Below are 18,998 nucleotides of genomic sequence, written 5' to 3'. Positions count from 1 at the left end.
TTAATAAGTAGGCATTGCATTTCACAGAGATGTGAGAGGAGAAGGTCCCCTTCCTGAGCATCTTACAGTCTAAGAAGGGGTTGATTGTGCCATTTAAACACAGCCCACAGTGACACTGGCCCAGAAGGAGCACTGGTGGTGGTGGTGGTTGGGGGGGGGCATTTAGTCTCAAAGGAGAATTCCTCCCAGAAATAATGGGTGTTCAGAGGCTATGCACTCCCTACTACATTTTTTTGAGAGGTGAAGCTTACTACCCTCTGCCAGTGTGGCTCTCCAGCTGATCGGGGCGGCTCCAGGCACCAGCGCAGCAAGTAAGTGCCTGGGTCAGCAAGCCGCAGGGGGCGGTGTGCCAGTTGCCGTGAGGGCAGCAGTCAGGCAGCCTTCAGCAGCATGCCTGTGGGAGGTCCGCCGGTCCCACGGCTTCGGTGGCGGGTATGCCGAAGGCGTGGAACCGGCAGATCACCCTCAGAAACACAGCCCGTATCCGCATGACCAGCCGCCTGACTGCCGTGCTTGGGGCAGCAAAAAACATAGAGCCGCTGACGGTGGGTAAGTGAGATTGCCCAGCCTCCTCCATCCTGTTCTCTTTGGGGCATCATGTGCCCTCAGAGCAGATGGGTGGAACAGTCCCTGTACTTCCAATAAGCCTAACTATGTGGGGTGGGAGGAGGGGAGGCTTTTTCTATGTTCTCCCTCCTCCTCTGCGCACTCACATAGGAGTCAGGCAGAATCTGGCTCGCGGGGACTCATCTTGTAAACAATTACAACCACAAGAATCTGTATGCCTACACATAATCACATTGATTTCAATGGGATTACACAATCCAGAGGGAGCCCTTAGATAGCTACCTTTAAGCTTTTTATTATGAGGTTAAACAATTACCAGTATTAATGCGGTTTCCTATTCTAAGGACAGGGAAAGCATGCTCATACAACCGATACCTTACCTAATGGTAAAAAGGTGAAAAGAAACTTTAAAGGCACCCACAATACACACTTTTCATAACTGCTTGCAAGCCTCAAAGCCAACACATTTCAGGGCAGTGCAGTGAATGATGACAAAAGGCAGTAGGAGAGGAGAAGAAAGGATGGAGGTTACAGTGAGTGAAGTGCATACAGCAGAATTCATTTTGTTGTGTCCCATATGCAGCTTGCTAGTTCTGATTTGTTTTTATTTTATATTTAGTTTTTCCTCTTCTCTCTCTTTTTGGGAGAGTAAGGATGAGATATGAGAACAAAGAGAGCGTGAGGGGGAGGGAGTTAGCAGCAGAATGCTAGCAGAAAATAGTGAGTTCTAAGCGGGATTTAAAAGAGGCAAGGTAAGATACAGCTATTGTCATGGGAAAAGGCACCCGGAGCATGAAGGGCAGCAGGAGACAAAGGGTCTGATAAGGCAAGAAAGGTGGGACAGAATACGGGCAATGAGAGGGTAAGTAGACAAAAGAAACTAGGACTAGATGTAGTGCCATTTTTATTTTATGTAAAGGTTTTCACCATCTACTTCATCAACAGGCTTAACCTTTTCTCTGACTATACAAGACAAAATAAGGGCAAAAGACTGTGGACCGGAGGGCCTTAAGTTAACATAAATAGAAGCAGAAATAAATCCCTCTGTGAAAGAAACAAAAAGGGGATCCTTCATAATTTTACACCGGTTAGTAAACATTGCACCAAACACACTTTTCTGCGAATTCACAAATATAATTTCCATTGCAGCCCGTCAAGTGTTTTTCCAGCATTTAACATTACGGAAAATGCATAGCTAGATTGCAAGGTTAGTCCAAAGTATAATTTCAAAGGATCTATGACTTGTCAGCTAAATAACAGTTTCATGTAATACTCGTCTCATCTGGGCTCTAAGGTTTTCAGTACTCACTCTCATCTTTGGCTTTGATTTGAGAGAAAAAAACATCTTAAAACTGACATTGAGGACAGACTTGAGAAGCTATGAGTCAAAGATTAAAGAAGGAATGATTTTAATATGTAATTTTAAGAACTTACAGAGAACACTTCCTGCAGGGGAAACAAGCCACAGACAAGAGCCTGGGGAAGGGAGAACCTCACACCATCCGCTTTCAACCCATCCTCCCTGCCCATTCACAAGTCTTCAGGATCCTGGCCATGGAGCTACCTGAAACAGCATGTGGTCTGTGCACCATGTGCATGCAATTCTATGGGGAATAGTTCCCCCCTCCATCTAGTGCCCAAATATCATTCAAAAAAGTATCAAAATACATGAAGGTTGCTCTCTTTAAAAGTTTATAAAATTCCAATCTAAATTAAACTGTGTCCAGGACTTTTTTTTTTTTTTATAAGCATGAGACTATCAAATCAACGAAAGGGGATTTCTTGCCATAGGTGTGTGGTACACTCTAGGGCAGAGGTGGGCAAACTATGGCCCATGGGCCACATCCGTCCCACCAGCCGTTTTAATCCGGCCCTCACGCTCCTGCTGGGGAGCGGGTTCTGGGGCTTGCCCCGCTCCAGCCAGGAAGCAGGGACGGGGGCCGATCCGTGTGGCTCCCAAAAGCAGAAGCATGTCCCCCCAATGGCTCCTATGCGTAGGGGCAGCCAGGAGGCTCCGCATGCTTCTCCCACCCCAAGTGCCGCCCCTGCAGCTCCCATTGGTCAGGAACTATGGCCAATGGGAGCTGCAGGGGCGGCACCTGCACACGGGACAGCACGCAGCAGAGCCGCCTGTCCAGCACCTCCGCGTAGGTGCGACATGCTGCTGCTTGCAGGAGCAGCTTGAGGTAAGTGCTGCCCGGAGCCTGCACCCCTGAGCCACCCCCCCCCGCACTACAACCCTCTGCCCTAGCCCTGATCCCCCTCCTGCCGTCTGAACCCCTCGCTCCCAGCCCGGAGCACCCTCCTACACCCCAAGCCCGTACCCACAGCCCAGGCCCTCACATTCCCCTGCACCCCACTCCCGTGCCCCAGCCCAGAGCCCCCTCCCACACCCTGAACTCCTCATTTCTGGCCCCACCTCGGAGCCCGCACCCCCCCACCAGAGCCCTCACCCTCTCTCACACCCCAACCCCAATTTCGTGAGCATTCATGGCCCTCCATACAATTTCCGTACCCAGATGTGGCCCTGGGGCCAAAAGGTTTGCCCACCCCTGCTCTAGATTATAAGAGACTGGAGAACCTCAGAGTGAGAGCAAATTTGAAGTATGCAGCCTAATGAGGACCATTTGTACAAATATAACAATCACAATAAAATGAGAGACGAAAAACTCATTCTTTACCAACCATGTCCCTCACTTTGCAGCCCATCTTGCTTCAGGATTGTGTTTTTAATCCTGTCCCGCCATTTTACATTTTGCCTCAAAATACATGAACCCAGCTCATGGTGTTTTTATATCAAGCCAAGATCTCTAACACACACTCTTCGTTGAAAATAAGCGAATTAAGTATGACAGTAAAACATCTCACCAACTTTCCCCAAATGTTCATGTCTGTAACATACATACTGGTGTGTCCCCGGTGGACAGAAGGCAATTGGGGGAAAAAATGAGAGGAAGAGAGAGAGAGAAGTTATGCTGAAGACCCTCCTAAACCTGCTGAGGCAATTTCAGCTCTGATTGATGCAATGAACCATGCCCTGCCAAACCAAATGAAGGCCAAGTAGTACCAGAAAATTAGTTGCAGTAGTTTGAGAGAAGCAAAAGCAGTGCTCCCACATCACAGGCATGGTGGAATTGCAAGAAACAAGGAGAAAGGGAAGGGAGGAAGGTTGGCACAGAGGGAGTGAGAAGTAATGGGACGGGGGAAGATGTGAAAGATACCATTTTCCCCTGTTGTGCTAATGATGGGGTCAACTATCTGAGACCCACAGTTTAAGTCCCTGGATTGGTGTAAATCAGTGTAGATCCACTGACTTTAATTGAGCTATACTCCCTTGCACCTGCTAAGGATTTGGCTCTATATACCTCATTCTACAGCAATGAAAAGTTGAGGGGTAGGTTCATAACTGTTATATTTATTAGCTGCACCAGTAACAATGAAAATGTAACCCATTCAAAAGAACTCTTCAAATAAGATCTTTATGGCACTAACATTATGTTGCACAAGTTATTAAAATATTTTAACAGGTTGATTAGCCCTCTGTAATGGTGCCCATCTATTATTAATACAGCAATCATAATTTAAGTCCTAATTCTAAATTAATTCATTAGTTGAATGAAGAATTAAACAAAGCTGAAGAGAGAAACATTTTGGCTTCATTAACAGAGCTGAGCAGAAAAAGCTTTTCTAAAGCTATAATATATTTACTGTGATATTTGCCAAGTGAAATAACCACACTTTATGACTGAGGACTTTCAGCAGGTGAATTTATGCCAATGAACTAGGGCTGTCAAGCTATTAAAAAAATTAATCGCGATTAAAATGCTGTTAAATAATAATAGAATACTATTTATATAAATATTTTTGGAAGTTTTCCACATTTTAAAATATGTTGATTTCAATTACAACACAGAATACAAAGTGTACTGTGCTCACTTTATATTTATTATAAATATTTGCACTGTAAAAATAAAATAAATAGTATTTTTCAATTCACTTAGTACAAGTACTATAGTGCAATCTCTTTATCATGAAAGTTGAACTTACACATGTAGATTGTCTGGCTAGGTAGACTCTCTCCTCAAGCCCTATGCTACTAGCACTCCCAGCTATCTTCAGGACACCACTGACTTCCTGAGGAAACTACAATCCATTGGTGATCTTCCGGAAAACACCATCCTGGCCACTATGGATGTAGAAACCCTCTACACCAACATTCCACACAAAGATGGACTACAAGCCGTCAGGAACAATATCCCCGATAATGTCACAGCTAACCTGGTGGCTGAACTTTGTGATTTTGTCCTCACCCACAACTATTTCACATTTGGGGACAATGTATACCTTCACATCGGTGGCACTGCTATGGGTACCTGCATGGCCACACAGTATGCCAACATTTTTATGGCTGACTTAGAACAACGCTTCCTTAGCTCTAGTTCCCTAACGCCTGTTCTACTTGTGCTACATTGATGACATCTTCATCATCTGGACCCATGGAAAAGAAGCCCTTGAATAATTCCACCAGGATTTCAACAATTTCCATCCCACCATCAACCTCAGCCTGGACCAGTCCACACAAGAGATCCACTTTCTGGACACTACAGTGCAAATAAGCGATGGTCACATAAACACCACTCTATACCAGCAACCTACTGATCGCTATACTTACCTACATGCCTCCAGCTTTCATCCAGGCCACATCACATGATCCATTGTCTACAGCCAAGCTCTAAGATACAACCGCATTTGCTCCAATCCTTCAGACAGAGACAGATAGAGGATCCCTATCAAGCATTCTTAAAACTACAATACCCACCTGCTGAAGTGAAGAAACAGATTGACAGAGCCAGAAGAGTACCCAGAAGTCACCTACTACAGGACAGGCCCAATAAAGAAAGTAACAGAATGCCACTAGCTGTCACCTTCAGCCCCCAACTAAAACCTCTCCAGCGCATCATCAAGGATCTACAACCTATCCTAAAGGACGATCCCTCCCTCTCACAGACCTTGGGAGACAGGCCAGTCCTCGCTTACAGACAGCCCCCCAATCTGAAGCAAATACTCACCAGCAACCATACACCACACAACAAAAACCCTAACCCAGGAATCTATCCTTGCAACAAACCCCGTTGCCAACTCTGTCCACATATCTATTCAAGGGACACCATCATAGGACTTAATCACATCAGCCACACCATCAGAGGCTCGTTCACCTGCACATCTACCAATGTAATATATGCCATCATGTGCCAGCAATGCCCCTCTGCCATGTATATTGGCCAAACCAGACAGACTCTACGCAAAAGAATATATGGACACAAATGTCAAGAATTATAACATTCAAAAACCAGTAGGAGAACACTTCAACCTCCCTGGACATTCAATTACAGACCTAAAAGTGGCATTCTTCAACAAAAAAAAAACTTCAAAAACAGACTCCAACGAGAAAGTGCAGAACTGGAATTAATTTGCAAACTGGACACCATCAAATTAGGCCTGAATAAAGACTGGGAGTGGATGGGTCATTACACAAACTAAAAGCTATTTCCCCATGCTAAATTTCCCCCCCAGTGTTACTCACACCTTCTTGTCAACGGTTTGAAATGGGCCAGAATGTGTGTAAAACACAGAGCAGGACACATACAATTCTCCCCCAAGGAGTTCAGTCACAAATTTAATTAATGCATTATTTTTTTAACGAGCGTTATCAGCATGGAAGCATGTCCTCTGGAATGGTGGCCTAAGCATGAAGGAGCATACAAATGTTTAGCATATCTGGCACGTAAATACCTTGCAATGCTGGCTACAAAAGTGCCATGTGAACATCTGTTCTGACTTTCAGGTTACATTGTAAATAAGAAGCGGGCAGCATTATCTCCTGTAAATGTAAACAAACTTGTTTCTTTTAGCGATTGACTGAACAAGAAGTAGGACTGAGTGGACTTGTAGGCTCTAAATTTTTACATTGTTTTGGTTTTGAGTTCAGTTAGGTAACAGAAAAAAAATCTACATTAGTATGTTGCGCTTTCGTAATAAAGAGATTGCACTACGGTACTTGTATGAGGTGAATTGAAAAATACTACCAGTGTATTTCTTTTGTTTATCATTTTTACAGTGCAAATATTTGTAATAAAAATAATATAAAGTGAGTAATGTACACTTTGTATTCTGTGTTTTAATTGAAATCAATATATTTGAAAACGTAGAAAAACATCCAAAATATTTAATACATTTTAATTGGTATTCTATTGTTTAACAGGGCTATTAAAACCGCACTTAATTGCGATTCATTTTTTTAATCATGATTAATTTTTTTGAGTTAATCGCGTGAGCTAACTGCGATTAATCAACAGCCCTACAATGAACCCATCATATTTCCTCATTAACTTTTAAGTCAAGTCAGATTCAAAAGGGAACAACACAATTAATAACTGGCAAACCTCAAAATGTTTGGAGGTTTTGCTTGTTCTTTGTGCATTTATTCATCTGTTTGTTCTAGAAATTGGGCTGGAAACCTCCTTTTTCTTAGAGAAAGTGCAAAGAGCACATCAGTTGAAATACTCACTAAACTAACAAGCAACATCTGCTTTTTTTGATTTACATAAAATTCAAAAGCCATTTTCCTCTTTTAACAAAAATTAAGGAAATTCAGAAAGAAAAGAGTTAAAACAGTTATTAGAGACTATGTAAAACATAACTAGAATAGCTTTCAGAAAAAAATCTTAGCACTAGATACTCAAGACATTTGCATGTTAGGTTCAGATACCAACCTTAACTCTGCCCTTATGTATTCATGCATCCTCCACCTAAAGATGATACACCTTTACTTATATATATTTCCCTATATAGATTTCTGATATGGACTACAGACCATCACTAGCCATATTCATTTCCACACACTGGCAGGTGAACTACCACCACCTTATGAAGACAAGAAATTCAACTCTCCACTGTCTTGCTATTGAGTCAGTTACCACAACATCTTGAAATGTATCCTTTGCAAGAAGTCCAGAGACCAAATTTACTTCATCCACCATATCATTATGGACCAGAGTGGCCAACCTGCTTTATTTGTCTTCCTCATGTTGGCTGGAATATCTTCTTCATTCATCTGCTTAATAAGGAACAGAGACCCAATCCCTACAAACAGTCCAGACATCCACCATTACAACAAACCATCCAGCCATGTTCTGGAGTTGATTCAGGACTGTATATTGAAGAAGGCTGTTTCTCTGTGTAGTGAGGCGGTGTGGCTCCCCGCCGCCCCGGAGTGGGAAGAGCCCATCCGGAGCCTGGAGTGGGCAGAGCTAGGGAGCTCAGAGCCCACCCCTCAGAGGGTCAGGTGGCGACCCGGAAGTATGAAGGCTCGTCCTCAGAGCTTAGTAAGGCCCGAGCCGCCGGAGAGCCAGACTTCTCCAGACTAGCTCATGACTGGGAAAACTCCACGGCCCAAGGCAGCCGCCAGGACTGGCCAGGCCTGCCCCGCGCCCGCTACCCGGAGGAGTTGCCGGGCCTGCCCCGCGCCCGCTATCCAGAGGAGTTGCCGGGCCTACCCTGCGCTCGCTACCCAGAGGAGTTGCCGGGCCTGCTGCTCGCCCACTACCCAGAGGAACCTATGGTGCTGGACATAAGAACAGCCGTACCGGGTCAGACCAAAGGTCCATCTAGCTCAGTATCCTGTTTACCGACAGTGGCCAATGCCAGGTGTCCCAGAGGGAGTGAACCTAACAGGCACTGATCAAGTGATCTCTCACCTGCCATCCATCTCCATCCTCTGACAAACAGAGGCTAGGGACACCATTCCTTACCCATCCTGGCTAATAGCCATTAATGGACTTAACCTCCATGAATTTATCCAGGTCTCTTTTAAACGCTGTTATAGTCCTAGCCTTCACAACATCCTCAGGTAAGGAGTTCCACAAGTTGACTGTACACTGCATGAAGAAGAACTTCCTTGTATTTGTTTAAAACCTGCTGCCTATTAATTTCATTTGGTGACCCCTAGCTCTTGTATTATGGGAATAAGTAAATAACTTTTCCTTATCCACTTTCTCCACATCACTCATGATTTTATATACCTCTATCATATCCCTCCTTAGTCTCCTCTTTTCCAAGCTGAAGAGTCCTAGCCTCTTTAATCTCTCCTCATATGGGACCCGTTCCAAACCCCTAATCATTTTATTTGCCCTCTCTGAACCTTTTCTAATGCCAGTATATCTTTTTTGAGATGAGGAGACCACATCTGTACGCAGTACTCGAGATGTGGGCATACCATTGATTTATATAAGGGCAATAATATATTCTCAGTCTTATTCTCTATCTCCTTTTTAATGATCCCTAACATCCTGTTTGCTTTTTTGACCGCCTCTGCACACTGCGTGGACATCTTCAGGGAACCATCCACAATGACTCCAAGATCTTTTTCCTGACTCGCTGTAGCTAAATTAGCCCCCATCATATTGTATGTATAGTTGGGATTATTTTTTCCAATGTGCATTACTTTACAATTATCCACATTACATTTCATTTGCCATTTTGTTGCATAATCACTTAAGTTTTGTGAGATCTTTTTGAAGTTCTTCACAGTCTGCTTTGGTCTTAACTGTCTTGAGCAGTTTAGTATCATCTACAAACTTTGCCACCTCACTGTTTATCCCTTTCTCCAGATCATTTATGAATAAGTTGAATAGGATTGGTCCGAGGACTAACCCTTGGGGAAAACCACTAGTTACCCCTCTCCATTCTGAGAATTTACCATTAATTCCTACTCTTTGTTCCTGGTCTTTTAACCAGTTCTCAATCCATGAAAGGACCTTCCCTTTTATCCCTTGACAACTTAATTTACATAACAGCCTTTGGTGAGGGACCTTGTCAAAGGCTTTCTGGATATCTAAGTACACTATGTCCACTGGATCCCCCTTGTCCACGTTTGTTGACCCCTTCGAAGAACTCTAATAGATTAGTAAGACACGATTTCCCTTTACAGAAAGCATGTTGACAATTGTTCAACAGTTTATGTTTTTCTATGTGTCTGACAATTTTATTCTTAACTATTGTTTCGACTAATTTGCCCGATACTGACGTTAGACTTACCGGTCTGTAATTGCCGGGATCACCTCTAGAGCCCTTTTTAAATATTGGTGTTACATTAGCTAACTTCCAGTCATTGAGTACAGAAGCCGATTTAAAGGACAGGTTACAAACCTTAGTTAATAGTTCCGCAACTTCACATTTGAGTTCTTTCAGAACTCTTGGGTGAATGCCATCTGGTCCCGGTGACTTGTTAATGTTAAGTTTATCAATTAATTCCAAAACCTCCTCTAGTGACACTTCAATGTGTGACAGTTCCTCAGATTTGTCACCTACAAAACCCGGCTCAGGTTTGGGAATCTCCCTAACATCCTCAGCTGTGAAGACTGAAGCAAAGAATCCATTTCGTTTCTCCGCAATGACTTTATTGTCTTTAAGCGCTCCTTTTGTATCTTGATCATCAAGGGGCCCCACTGGTTGTTTAGCAGGCTTCCTGGTTCTGATGTACTTAAAAAACATTTTGTTATTACCTTTGGAGTTTTTGGCTAGCCGTTCTTCAAACTCCTCTTTGGCTTTTCTTATTACATTCTTGCACTTAATTTGGCAGTGTTTATGTTCCTTTCTATTTGCCTCACTAGGATTTGACTTCCACTTTTTAAAGGAAGTCTTTATCTCTCACTGCTTCTTTTACATGGCTGTTAAGCCACGGTGTCTCTTTTTTAGTTCTTTTACTGTGTTTCTTAATTTGGGGTATACATTGAAGTTGGGCCTCTATTATGGTGTCTTTAAAAAGCACCCATGCAGCTTGTAGGGATTTCACTTTAGTCACTGTACCTTTTAACTTCTGTTTATCTAACCCCCTCATTTTTGCATAGTTCCCCCTTTTGAAATTAAATGCCACAGTGTTGGGCTGTTGAGATGTTCTTCCCACAACAGGGATGTTGAATGCTATTGTATTATGGTCACTATTTCCCAGCAGACCTGTTATAGTTACCTCTTGGACCAGCTCCTGCACTCCACTCAGGACTACATCTAGAGTTGCCTCTCCCCTTGTGGGTTCCCATACCAGCTGCTCTATGAAGCAGTCATTTAAAGTATCGAGAAATTTTATCTCTGCATTTCATCCTGAAGTGAAATGTTCCCAGTCAATATGGGGATAATTGAAATCCCCCACTATTATGGAGTTCTTAATTTTGATAGCCTCTCTAATTTCCCTTAGCATTTCATCATCACTATCACTGTCCTGGTCAGGTGGTCGATAATAGATCCCTAATGTTATATTCTCATTAGAGCATGAAATTTCTATCCATAGAGATTCTATGGAACATGTGGATTCACTTAAGATTTTTACTTCATTTGATTCTACATTTTCTTTCACATATAGTGCCACTGCCCCCCTTCCCCCCCTCCCGCACGACCTGTTCTGTCCTTCCGATATATTTTGTACCCCGGAATGATTGAGTTCCATTGATTGCTCTCAGTCCACCAGGTTTCTGTGATGCCAATTATATCAATATCCTCCTTTATCACAAGGCACTCTAGTTCACCCATCTTATTATTTAGACTTCTAGCATTTGTGTACAAGCACTTTAAAAACTTGTCACTATTTATTTGTCTGCCCTTTTCTGATGTATCAGATTCTTTTTTATGTGAATGTTTCTCATCTGATCTGGCCCTTACATTATCCTCTTCCATCCTCTGCTCCTGACTATAACCTGGAGATTCTCAATCATTAGACTCTCCCCTAAGAGAAGTCTCTGTCCGATCCACATGCTCCTCTGCAGCAGTCGGCTTTCTCCTATCTCCTAGTTTAAAAACTGCTCTACAACCTTTTTAACGTTTAGTGCCAGCAGTCTGGTTCCACTTTGGTTTAGGTGGAGCCCATCTCTCCTGTATTGGCTCCCCCCATCCCAAAAGTTTCCCCAGTTCCTAATGAATGTAAACCCCTCCTCTCTCTACACCATCGTCTCATCCACACATTGAGACTCTGAAGCTCTGCCTGCCTACCTGACCCTGTGCATGGAACTGGGAGCATTTCTGAGAATGCCACCATAGAGGTCCTGGATTTTAGTCTCTTCCCTAGCAGCCTAAATTTGGCCTCCAGGACGTCTCTCCTACCCTTCCCTATGTCATTGGTACCTAAATGTACCACGACCACCGGCTCCTCCCCAGCACTACACACAAGTCTGTCTACATGCCTCGAGAGAGCCACAACCTTCGCACCAGGCAGGCAAGTCACCATACGGTTCTCCCGGTCATCACAAACCCAGCTATCTAAGTTTCTAATGATCGAATCTCCCATTACTAACACCTGCCTTTTCCTAGCAACTGGAGTGCCCTCCCTCGGAGAGGTAACCTCAGTGCGAGAGGCAACCCCAGCACCATCTGGAAGGAGGGTCCCAACTATGGGAAGGTTTCCCTCTGCTCCAGTTAACTGCTCTGCTTCCCTGGGCCTTTCATCCTCCTCAACAGCGCAGAGGACAACACCCTGACCCAGGTACTTCCCGAGGGGGAGTTTGGAAGTAGCCCGGGGGCAGCCGACCCTAGTCCATGCCAGAGCCCATGTCAGTGTGTTGCAGCCAGGATCCCCACTGACTATGCAGTGAGTATTCTGCCGCTGCTAGGGCCCCAGGCTGGGACGCAGTGGAGTGGAAGGGCCTGTGTCTCCCCTGCCACCCAACTCGTGGGTGGCAGTCTCCCCCTCTCCCAGGCCTGAGGAGGCTTGGGCCTATTGCTATTGCTCAGTCCTGCCTGAGGGCCTGAGCCCCTGACTCATTATTGCCCCGCCCTGACCCAGGGCCTGGGCTTATTGCTACTGTTTATAGTGCCAGTGCTCAGCTCCAGCCCGAGGGCCTAAGCACCCGACCCAATGTTGCCCCGCCCTGACCCAAGACCTGGGCTTACAGTATTTGTTCCTGTTACAACAAGGGCTGCCGAGGGAGACCCCATGGCCAGATTAATTCCCCAACGTCAACTGTGTAGAGTGAGCCGGTATGGCTCTCCACCACCCCGGAGAGGGTCGAGCCCCGGCGAACCCTTGTACACTCTGTAAGGCCCTGTTTCATTTGTTTCAGGAGTTTGGAGGTGTGTAGTGAATGAGGCACAGGATGGCAGGAAGAGAAAGGATTATCCCATAGTTCAGGAAGTTGAATGCTGCCCTGTAGAACTGGATTTCTGTCCCTGCCTCTGCCACAGAGTTCCTATGCATGGCTGGGGAAGCCACTTAAGCCAAACTTTTCACAGGTGATCAGTAATTGTGTGTTCTTCATTCTCTAGGCGCCCAATTAACTACCCTGGGGTCAGATTTGCAGAAGTGCTGAGCACTCACAGATTCAACTGGGGTCACTGGCAGCTGTATTTTGAACACAGAGTGCTGTATGATGCTAAGTACGCTGGAAAAGAAGGGTGTAGTCATTTCTAATTGGACACCCCAAATTTGACCTTAATTTCTCTGTGCCTCAGTTCCCCATCTTTAAAATGAGAATAATAATACCCTCTCACCTCATGAGAGTTGTGAAGATAAATTAATTCATGTTTCTGAAGATTTGGGATACTATACTATACCTAGGAGCAAAATAATAATTCTGTATTGAGAGCAGGGTTTGAACAGTGTGCCGTAAATAAGGCTCAGGGTCAGACACTGAACAATGAGGATAAAACAAAATATTGAATAGCTACTTATTAAACATTGCCATCTGGCAAACTGAATGAGGAAGGGGGGTCGCGTAGAAAAAATAAATATATGATCATGTCATTAAAGACTGTATCCTAATGCATATGGCACCAGGGGCCAAATTAAAGTTGCACAGGCAACTCTTAATTCTGGCATTTCCTAACTTTTGAGTGCTTGCAACTTTAACATTCTTGTAATGGATTTTTAAAGCGATGCATGTTATTTATTTATATAATGTATGTATGTCACACACCCAAAGTACCACATACACTTCACTTGTGCACCCTTCCTCATGAAAGGACGAGGCAACCTGCTACATATGTAGGCCCTGCTCAACAGCCCCCTTTTGCCGCAAGCAGCACACAACTTACAGCTTCATCTTGCCTCCTTGCTTGATCAAGTCTCTCTCATGTCAGACATCAAGTCATGAGACATATCCTAAGTAGGATGAGATAGTCCCAGAACCTCTCTTGTTCCTCTACCCAGGGATTCTCAAACTCTTCCATAGTGCAGATAACATCTTAATAGACAAATTGTCCTATGGACTCTTCCCATCCCATTCATGATTACTATGGATACAATTTTGTTATGGCATAGTCATGGTGAAAATAGATAGTTTCATGATGTGGTCACACCCATAGGTGCCCACTTTCTAATGTGCTGGGGGGTGCTCCCCCAGTTCACCCAGACTCTGCCCCACTCCACTGCTTCCCCCCAGGCCCCACCTCTGTCCCGCTCCATCCCCACTCGATCGCTGCCCTGCCTCTTCCTGCCCCGTTCTACCCCATCCCCTGAGCGCACCCTGCCCTCACTCCTCCCACCCAGTGCCTCCTACACACTGGATCATGGCAGGCAGGAGTGGGGGGAGGTGATCGACAGGGCCACCGGCAGGCAAGAGGTGTTGGGGGGAGTGGGAGGCGCTGATAGGAGAGCTGCTGGTGGGTGCTCCAGCCCTAGAGCACCCATGGAGTTAGCACCTATGGTCACAACAACAAAACATTGAGTCAGCTGCCCCAGATTAATAGTCCGTTAGTTCACTTTTTTGAAACAGGACTAGAGCAAAGCAAACTAACGAACTGTTAACGTGCAACAGCTGAATGAAGTAAACTAAAGAACTGTTCTTGTGGACCTTGCTGCAACACATTAACTGTTATGCATTAATTAGATTGCTTTGATCTAATTCCAGTTTCTGAGAAGACTAGATCAAAGTGTAGGGTCCATATAAATGGCAATTCACAGGTTCTGTGACAGTGGTGACCACCATGACATAATCTTCTCCTTAAAGATCCCGTAACATCTTCATAACAACTAGAGCATTTATTTCCATGGCGGGGGGGGGGAAGGAAAGGATTTGGCCACTATGAAAAAGGTAGTTTCACTCTACTTTTCAAGTACATTTCATCTGTCCGTCCTATATGTTCTCTTTCTCTCACTTGGAAAAAAAAAAAGGGCGGGGGGGGGGGGGGAGCCAACACTGTGACCAACCAGATCTTAGCAAACAATTAGAAAGTTTTGCCCAGTTCACAGTTTGGGAATCTCTGCTCTGACCAAAGTATTCTGCATGTTGCATTGGCATCAGGTAGCCGTCTATGAGCAATTAGTTGTAAACCACTTGCTAACTTCTGTGGGCCATCTCCAGTATGGGGCTCAAATCCCAAGGATATAGGGATCTGTCTCTTGTCTCCCTTGAACTCCTGATGTGTAGTGGAGAAACACAGTAGCCAATATTGGCTGGAAGGGAGGTTGCAAGTTCTCATCATTCAACTAAACAGCATACAAGGAATATATGTATACACAACAGAGCAACTGGGAAGGATCTCTAACACGCAAGTAGATGGTGGATGGGAATATGAAGCAGACTTCAGATTAGGGCTGGAAGCTAACTTGTGACTTTCCTGAGTGTCAAGTTTTCATTCTTTTTATTACTTATTATAGAGCGCCCACTTGTATACTAAATACCTCGGAGAAAGCACACACAAAAACAGGTCCATGCTACAGAAAGCTTCCCATCTATGGAGTCTGTCAGGCTATTTAGGGACAGCCCTATGCCAGTGCAGAACTACGTCACCCCAGGGGAGTTCCGGGAGGAATTTGGTCTCAGGAAAAGCAGACGTCCAGAGGGATCATGGTTGCTGCTGTATCTCCTCAGATAGAAAAATCATACTCCTCCTCTGTACCAATGAATCAGAGAATAGAGCCGTAGCTCACTTCCTCCCCACATCTTTTGGAATGTCTTGCACCCCAGCAGAAACAGAAGGTCTGCAGGGCATGTCTAGCTGCTGAGCAGAAGTGCTCATCGGCCACTACCTGCGGGAGGCTGCGGAGCTCAGCGGGCCCGGCGGCAAGAAGTGCGACAAGCGGCTGCTGAGCGGGCCACGGGGAGCGGGCCCCGCCGCCATGGAGAAGGCGCTGAAGACGCTGCGGAGGGTCGGCGACGGCATCATTGAGAAGCAGATGATCACCTTCCAAGGGATGCTTCGGAAGCTAGACATCAAGCATGAGGAGGATCTGAAGTCAGTAACTGCCGTTGCATCCCATATTTTCAATGATGGGGTAACAAACTGGGGTAGAATTGTGACACTCATCTCTTTTGGTGCCTTTGTTGCAAAACACCTGAAGAGCATAAACCAGGAGAATTGCATCAACACACTAGCAGGGATCATCACAGATGTGCTTGTCACAGGCAAACGACATTGGTTAGTTAACCAAAGAGGCTGGGAGGGATTTGTTGAATTCTTCCGTGTAGAGGATCTAGAAGGTAGCAGCATCAGGAATGTTCTGGTGGCTTTTGCTGGACTGGGAGCATCCTTGGCCTACATGATGCGATGAGCCATGGAGTGATATAAATGACCTAAATGCCAGGTGGACTAGATCTCCTTTGCATCTGGAGTTAGTGAACTGCACCATTGAGTCTCTAAGTTTGTGTCTTGAGTTAGAAGTGCAAAAAGCTTAAACAACAAAGATTAAAGGCTATTTGTGAAATGTTAAAAAAAAAAAAAAAAAAAAGTGCAGCAGCAGCATTTGGCTCCTGGCTCTCCTATGAAGCATTCAGGCACAATCTTGGAAATGACAGACAAGTGAGTATAACAGCATGCACTAGCAGGTGGAGGGGCACAGGTTACAGAGATATAATGACACGGTTGCTCAGTTAAGCACACATCTGTCCGGGTTGTCCAGGTGTCGGGGGTTGCTCATTTCTTTTAAACAAGTGCAAAGTGTTAATATATATATATTTTTTTGCAGTTGATGGTGCAGAAGTGAGTATTTACAAAATTATCTGAGTGAGGTGAGGGCAGAGACCTGAACAGCTTTTGAAAGGCTGCCGTAAGAACAACAGGCATCATGAGCTAGGATACAGGTGCTTCCGGGAGGAGAAGAAAATGCTATCGAGTCTTGTGTATACGGGAGAGCAGTGGGGTTGGAAAGGACTTATTTTCTTAAAACTATCATTCTACCAAAGTCAAAGTCTATCTTAACCTTTTGTTGTTGTTTTTGTCGGGGAATAGCCTCTTTAATACAGACAAAAGAGCAATTACCTAGCCACATAGGACCAGAAACAGGCACTGGCTCATAAGCTGTTGGGGCAGGGACTGTCTCATTGTGCTGTGTTTGTACAACAGCTCGCACCACAGAAGCCTGGTCCATGAGCAGGGCTGCTGGCACTTCTACCACCGCAACACAAATAAATAAACAATACGTGTCTTGACCTCCTTGAGGATTACATTGCCATGTCCAGCCTTTTTTTAAGCAGACAGTAAAAAGTTGAGAGTATTTTTTTTTTTTTTAAACAGTGGTTATAAATTTTCAGGCCTGAGTCTCCATTGCATAATGGAGCAGTGACCCAGACTCATGTTCTATGTGATAGCAGAGGTACTGAGAAATTAGGAGTTATAGAAAGGGTTGCCTCTATTAGCATTTGGTTAATGTGCTTCACCCTGTTAATCCCTGACCTCATTCTGCTAATACATTACTTTCAAATTTGGAATGTCAGGATTAGCTTTAAGATCATCCATTTTGGTGTGGAAAATTTCATTTGGGCTTTTACTGCAAGTGACAGAAGTGAAATGTGAAGAGATGATAAGTTACTTTTATGGTATTAGGGTATCTGATTTTTCTCTTACTTTCTGCAGTACTGTAGAAATAGTCTAACGTGCAAAGTCTGCTGCTGTGAAAGAAGCACAAGGCAAGACATATCTAACAAATCAGATAACTTTGCATAACAAAAATCCACTCCTTTGTTTAACTTTTTTAAAAAGGCAAATAAACAATTAAGTACATTCATAGTGATGTATAACATTGCAAGAAAGGAAAGTACAGCAAACATAGGTAGGTATTTGGGAGCCCTCTCAAAGAGACAGATAGAAAGTTGGCCATATTTGAAAAACACCAGCTGTACTACAAGATCCTTGGTTCTTTTGAGGCTGCTTTGCGTCTCTTTGGTGGTACAAAGCACCCTAAAGACTTGTCTACACACAGAGTTGTACTGGCTTCAATTAAGGTGAAATTTTAAACAGATTTAGGCCTGGTCCCCACTAACCCCCCACTTCGGACTAAGGTACGTTAATAACGTAGCTGAATTCAAAGTACCTTAGTCCGAACTTACCGTGGGTCCAGACGCGGCAGGGAGGCTCCCTGTCGATGCTGCATACTCCTCTCGCCGAGCTGGAGTACCGGCGTCGACGGCGAGCACTTCCGGGATCGATCCCAGAACATCGATTGCCTGCCGCCGGACCCTCTGGTAAGTGTAGACGTACCCTTTGTTAAACCAGTGCAAAAGGCTATGTGGTCACTGTTATTTCAGTTCAAACCAGGCTTATTTTGGTTTAGCTTAAGTCAATTAGGAACAGGTTTAAATTTAAGCAAAATAAGCCATTCTTACACTAAAATAAGAGAGTATCTATACAGGGTTTCAGATGATTTTAACAAAATAATTTAAACAAAGCGGGTACAAGTTTGTGTGGAGACCAAGGCCTTAAAGCCAGCATCAAGTGGCCACCTGGGGATTCCTCTGGGATAGGGGAATCCCTGGTTGGTGTTGGGAAAGTATAGTGGCTCCTACACCACTCTTTCTCCTGACCCCAGCCAAGCATAATGGGCGTGGCTGGGGATAAGGGCCTTGGGAGCCTTTACTAGCCACTTTTGCATCCTCTTCCTCTCCTATCCAAGCTGTCCCAGGTACCACCAGCCAATCCTGAGGATCTGGTCCAATAGGTTTAAATGAATCTCTCATTTAAAAGATCATTTTATAAAATAAATCCATTTCACGTTGGTAGTTTATGAAACACCACAGAGCATAGAAATCCTGCATTCCCTGTATACATAAGCCTCCCGCTCCACTGGGCAGGGCCAGCTCTAACTTTTTTGCCACCCCAAGCAGCAAAAAAAAGCACCGCCCCGCCATAACACACCCCCTGCCGAGTGCTGCGCTGTTGAACACCCCGCGCGGAGCGCCGCCGAACACCCCCACTCCCCACAGAGTGCCGCACTGCCGAAGCCCCTCTCCCCCCTGCGCGGAGCGCTGCCGAAACCCCCGTGGAGCGCTGCGCTGCCGAACATCCCCGCCCCCCACCGAGAGCCTTGTCGCCAAACATCCCCGCCCCCCGCGGAGCGCCGCACTGCCGAAGCGCCCCCCCCCGTGCGGAGTGCTGCTGAAATCCCCGCAGAGCGCCGCGCTGCCGAACACCCCCGCCCCTTCCCCCGCGTGGAGCGCCGCCGAACACTCCCC

At 45.1% G+C, this 18,998-nt stretch overlaps 2 protein-coding genes across 9 annotated transcripts in view; one reads left to right on the top strand and one right to left on the bottom strand.

Moving 5' to 3' along the window:
* Positions 1–18,998, bottom strand: part of LOC101951432 (poly(rC)-binding protein 3-like) — a 737,225-nt gene that overhangs the window by 389,406 nt on the left and 328,821 nt on the right. The window lies entirely within an intron of this gene.
* LOC101950886 (induced myeloid leukemia cell differentiation protein Mcl-1 homolog) lies at positions 435–16,171 on the top strand. Its single transcript, XM_065582456.1, has 2 exons — positions 435–549; positions 15,561–16,171. Exons 1-2 carry the CDS (start codon positions 435–437, stop codon positions 16,100–16,102), a joined length of 657 nt encoding a protein of 218 aa, XP_065438528.1. The 3' UTR covers positions 16,103–16,171.

Source organism: Chrysemys picta, chromosome 2 (genome assembly GCF_011386835.1).
Source record: "Chrysemys picta bellii isolate R12L10 chromosome 2, ASM1138683v2, whole genome shotgun sequence".
NCBI classification, from domain to species: domain Eukaryota; kingdom Metazoa; phylum Chordata; order Testudines; family Emydidae; genus Chrysemys; species Chrysemys picta.
The sequence above is the reverse complement of the archived record's forward strand: the minus strand, read 5'-3'. Positions and strand labels throughout refer to the sequence as shown.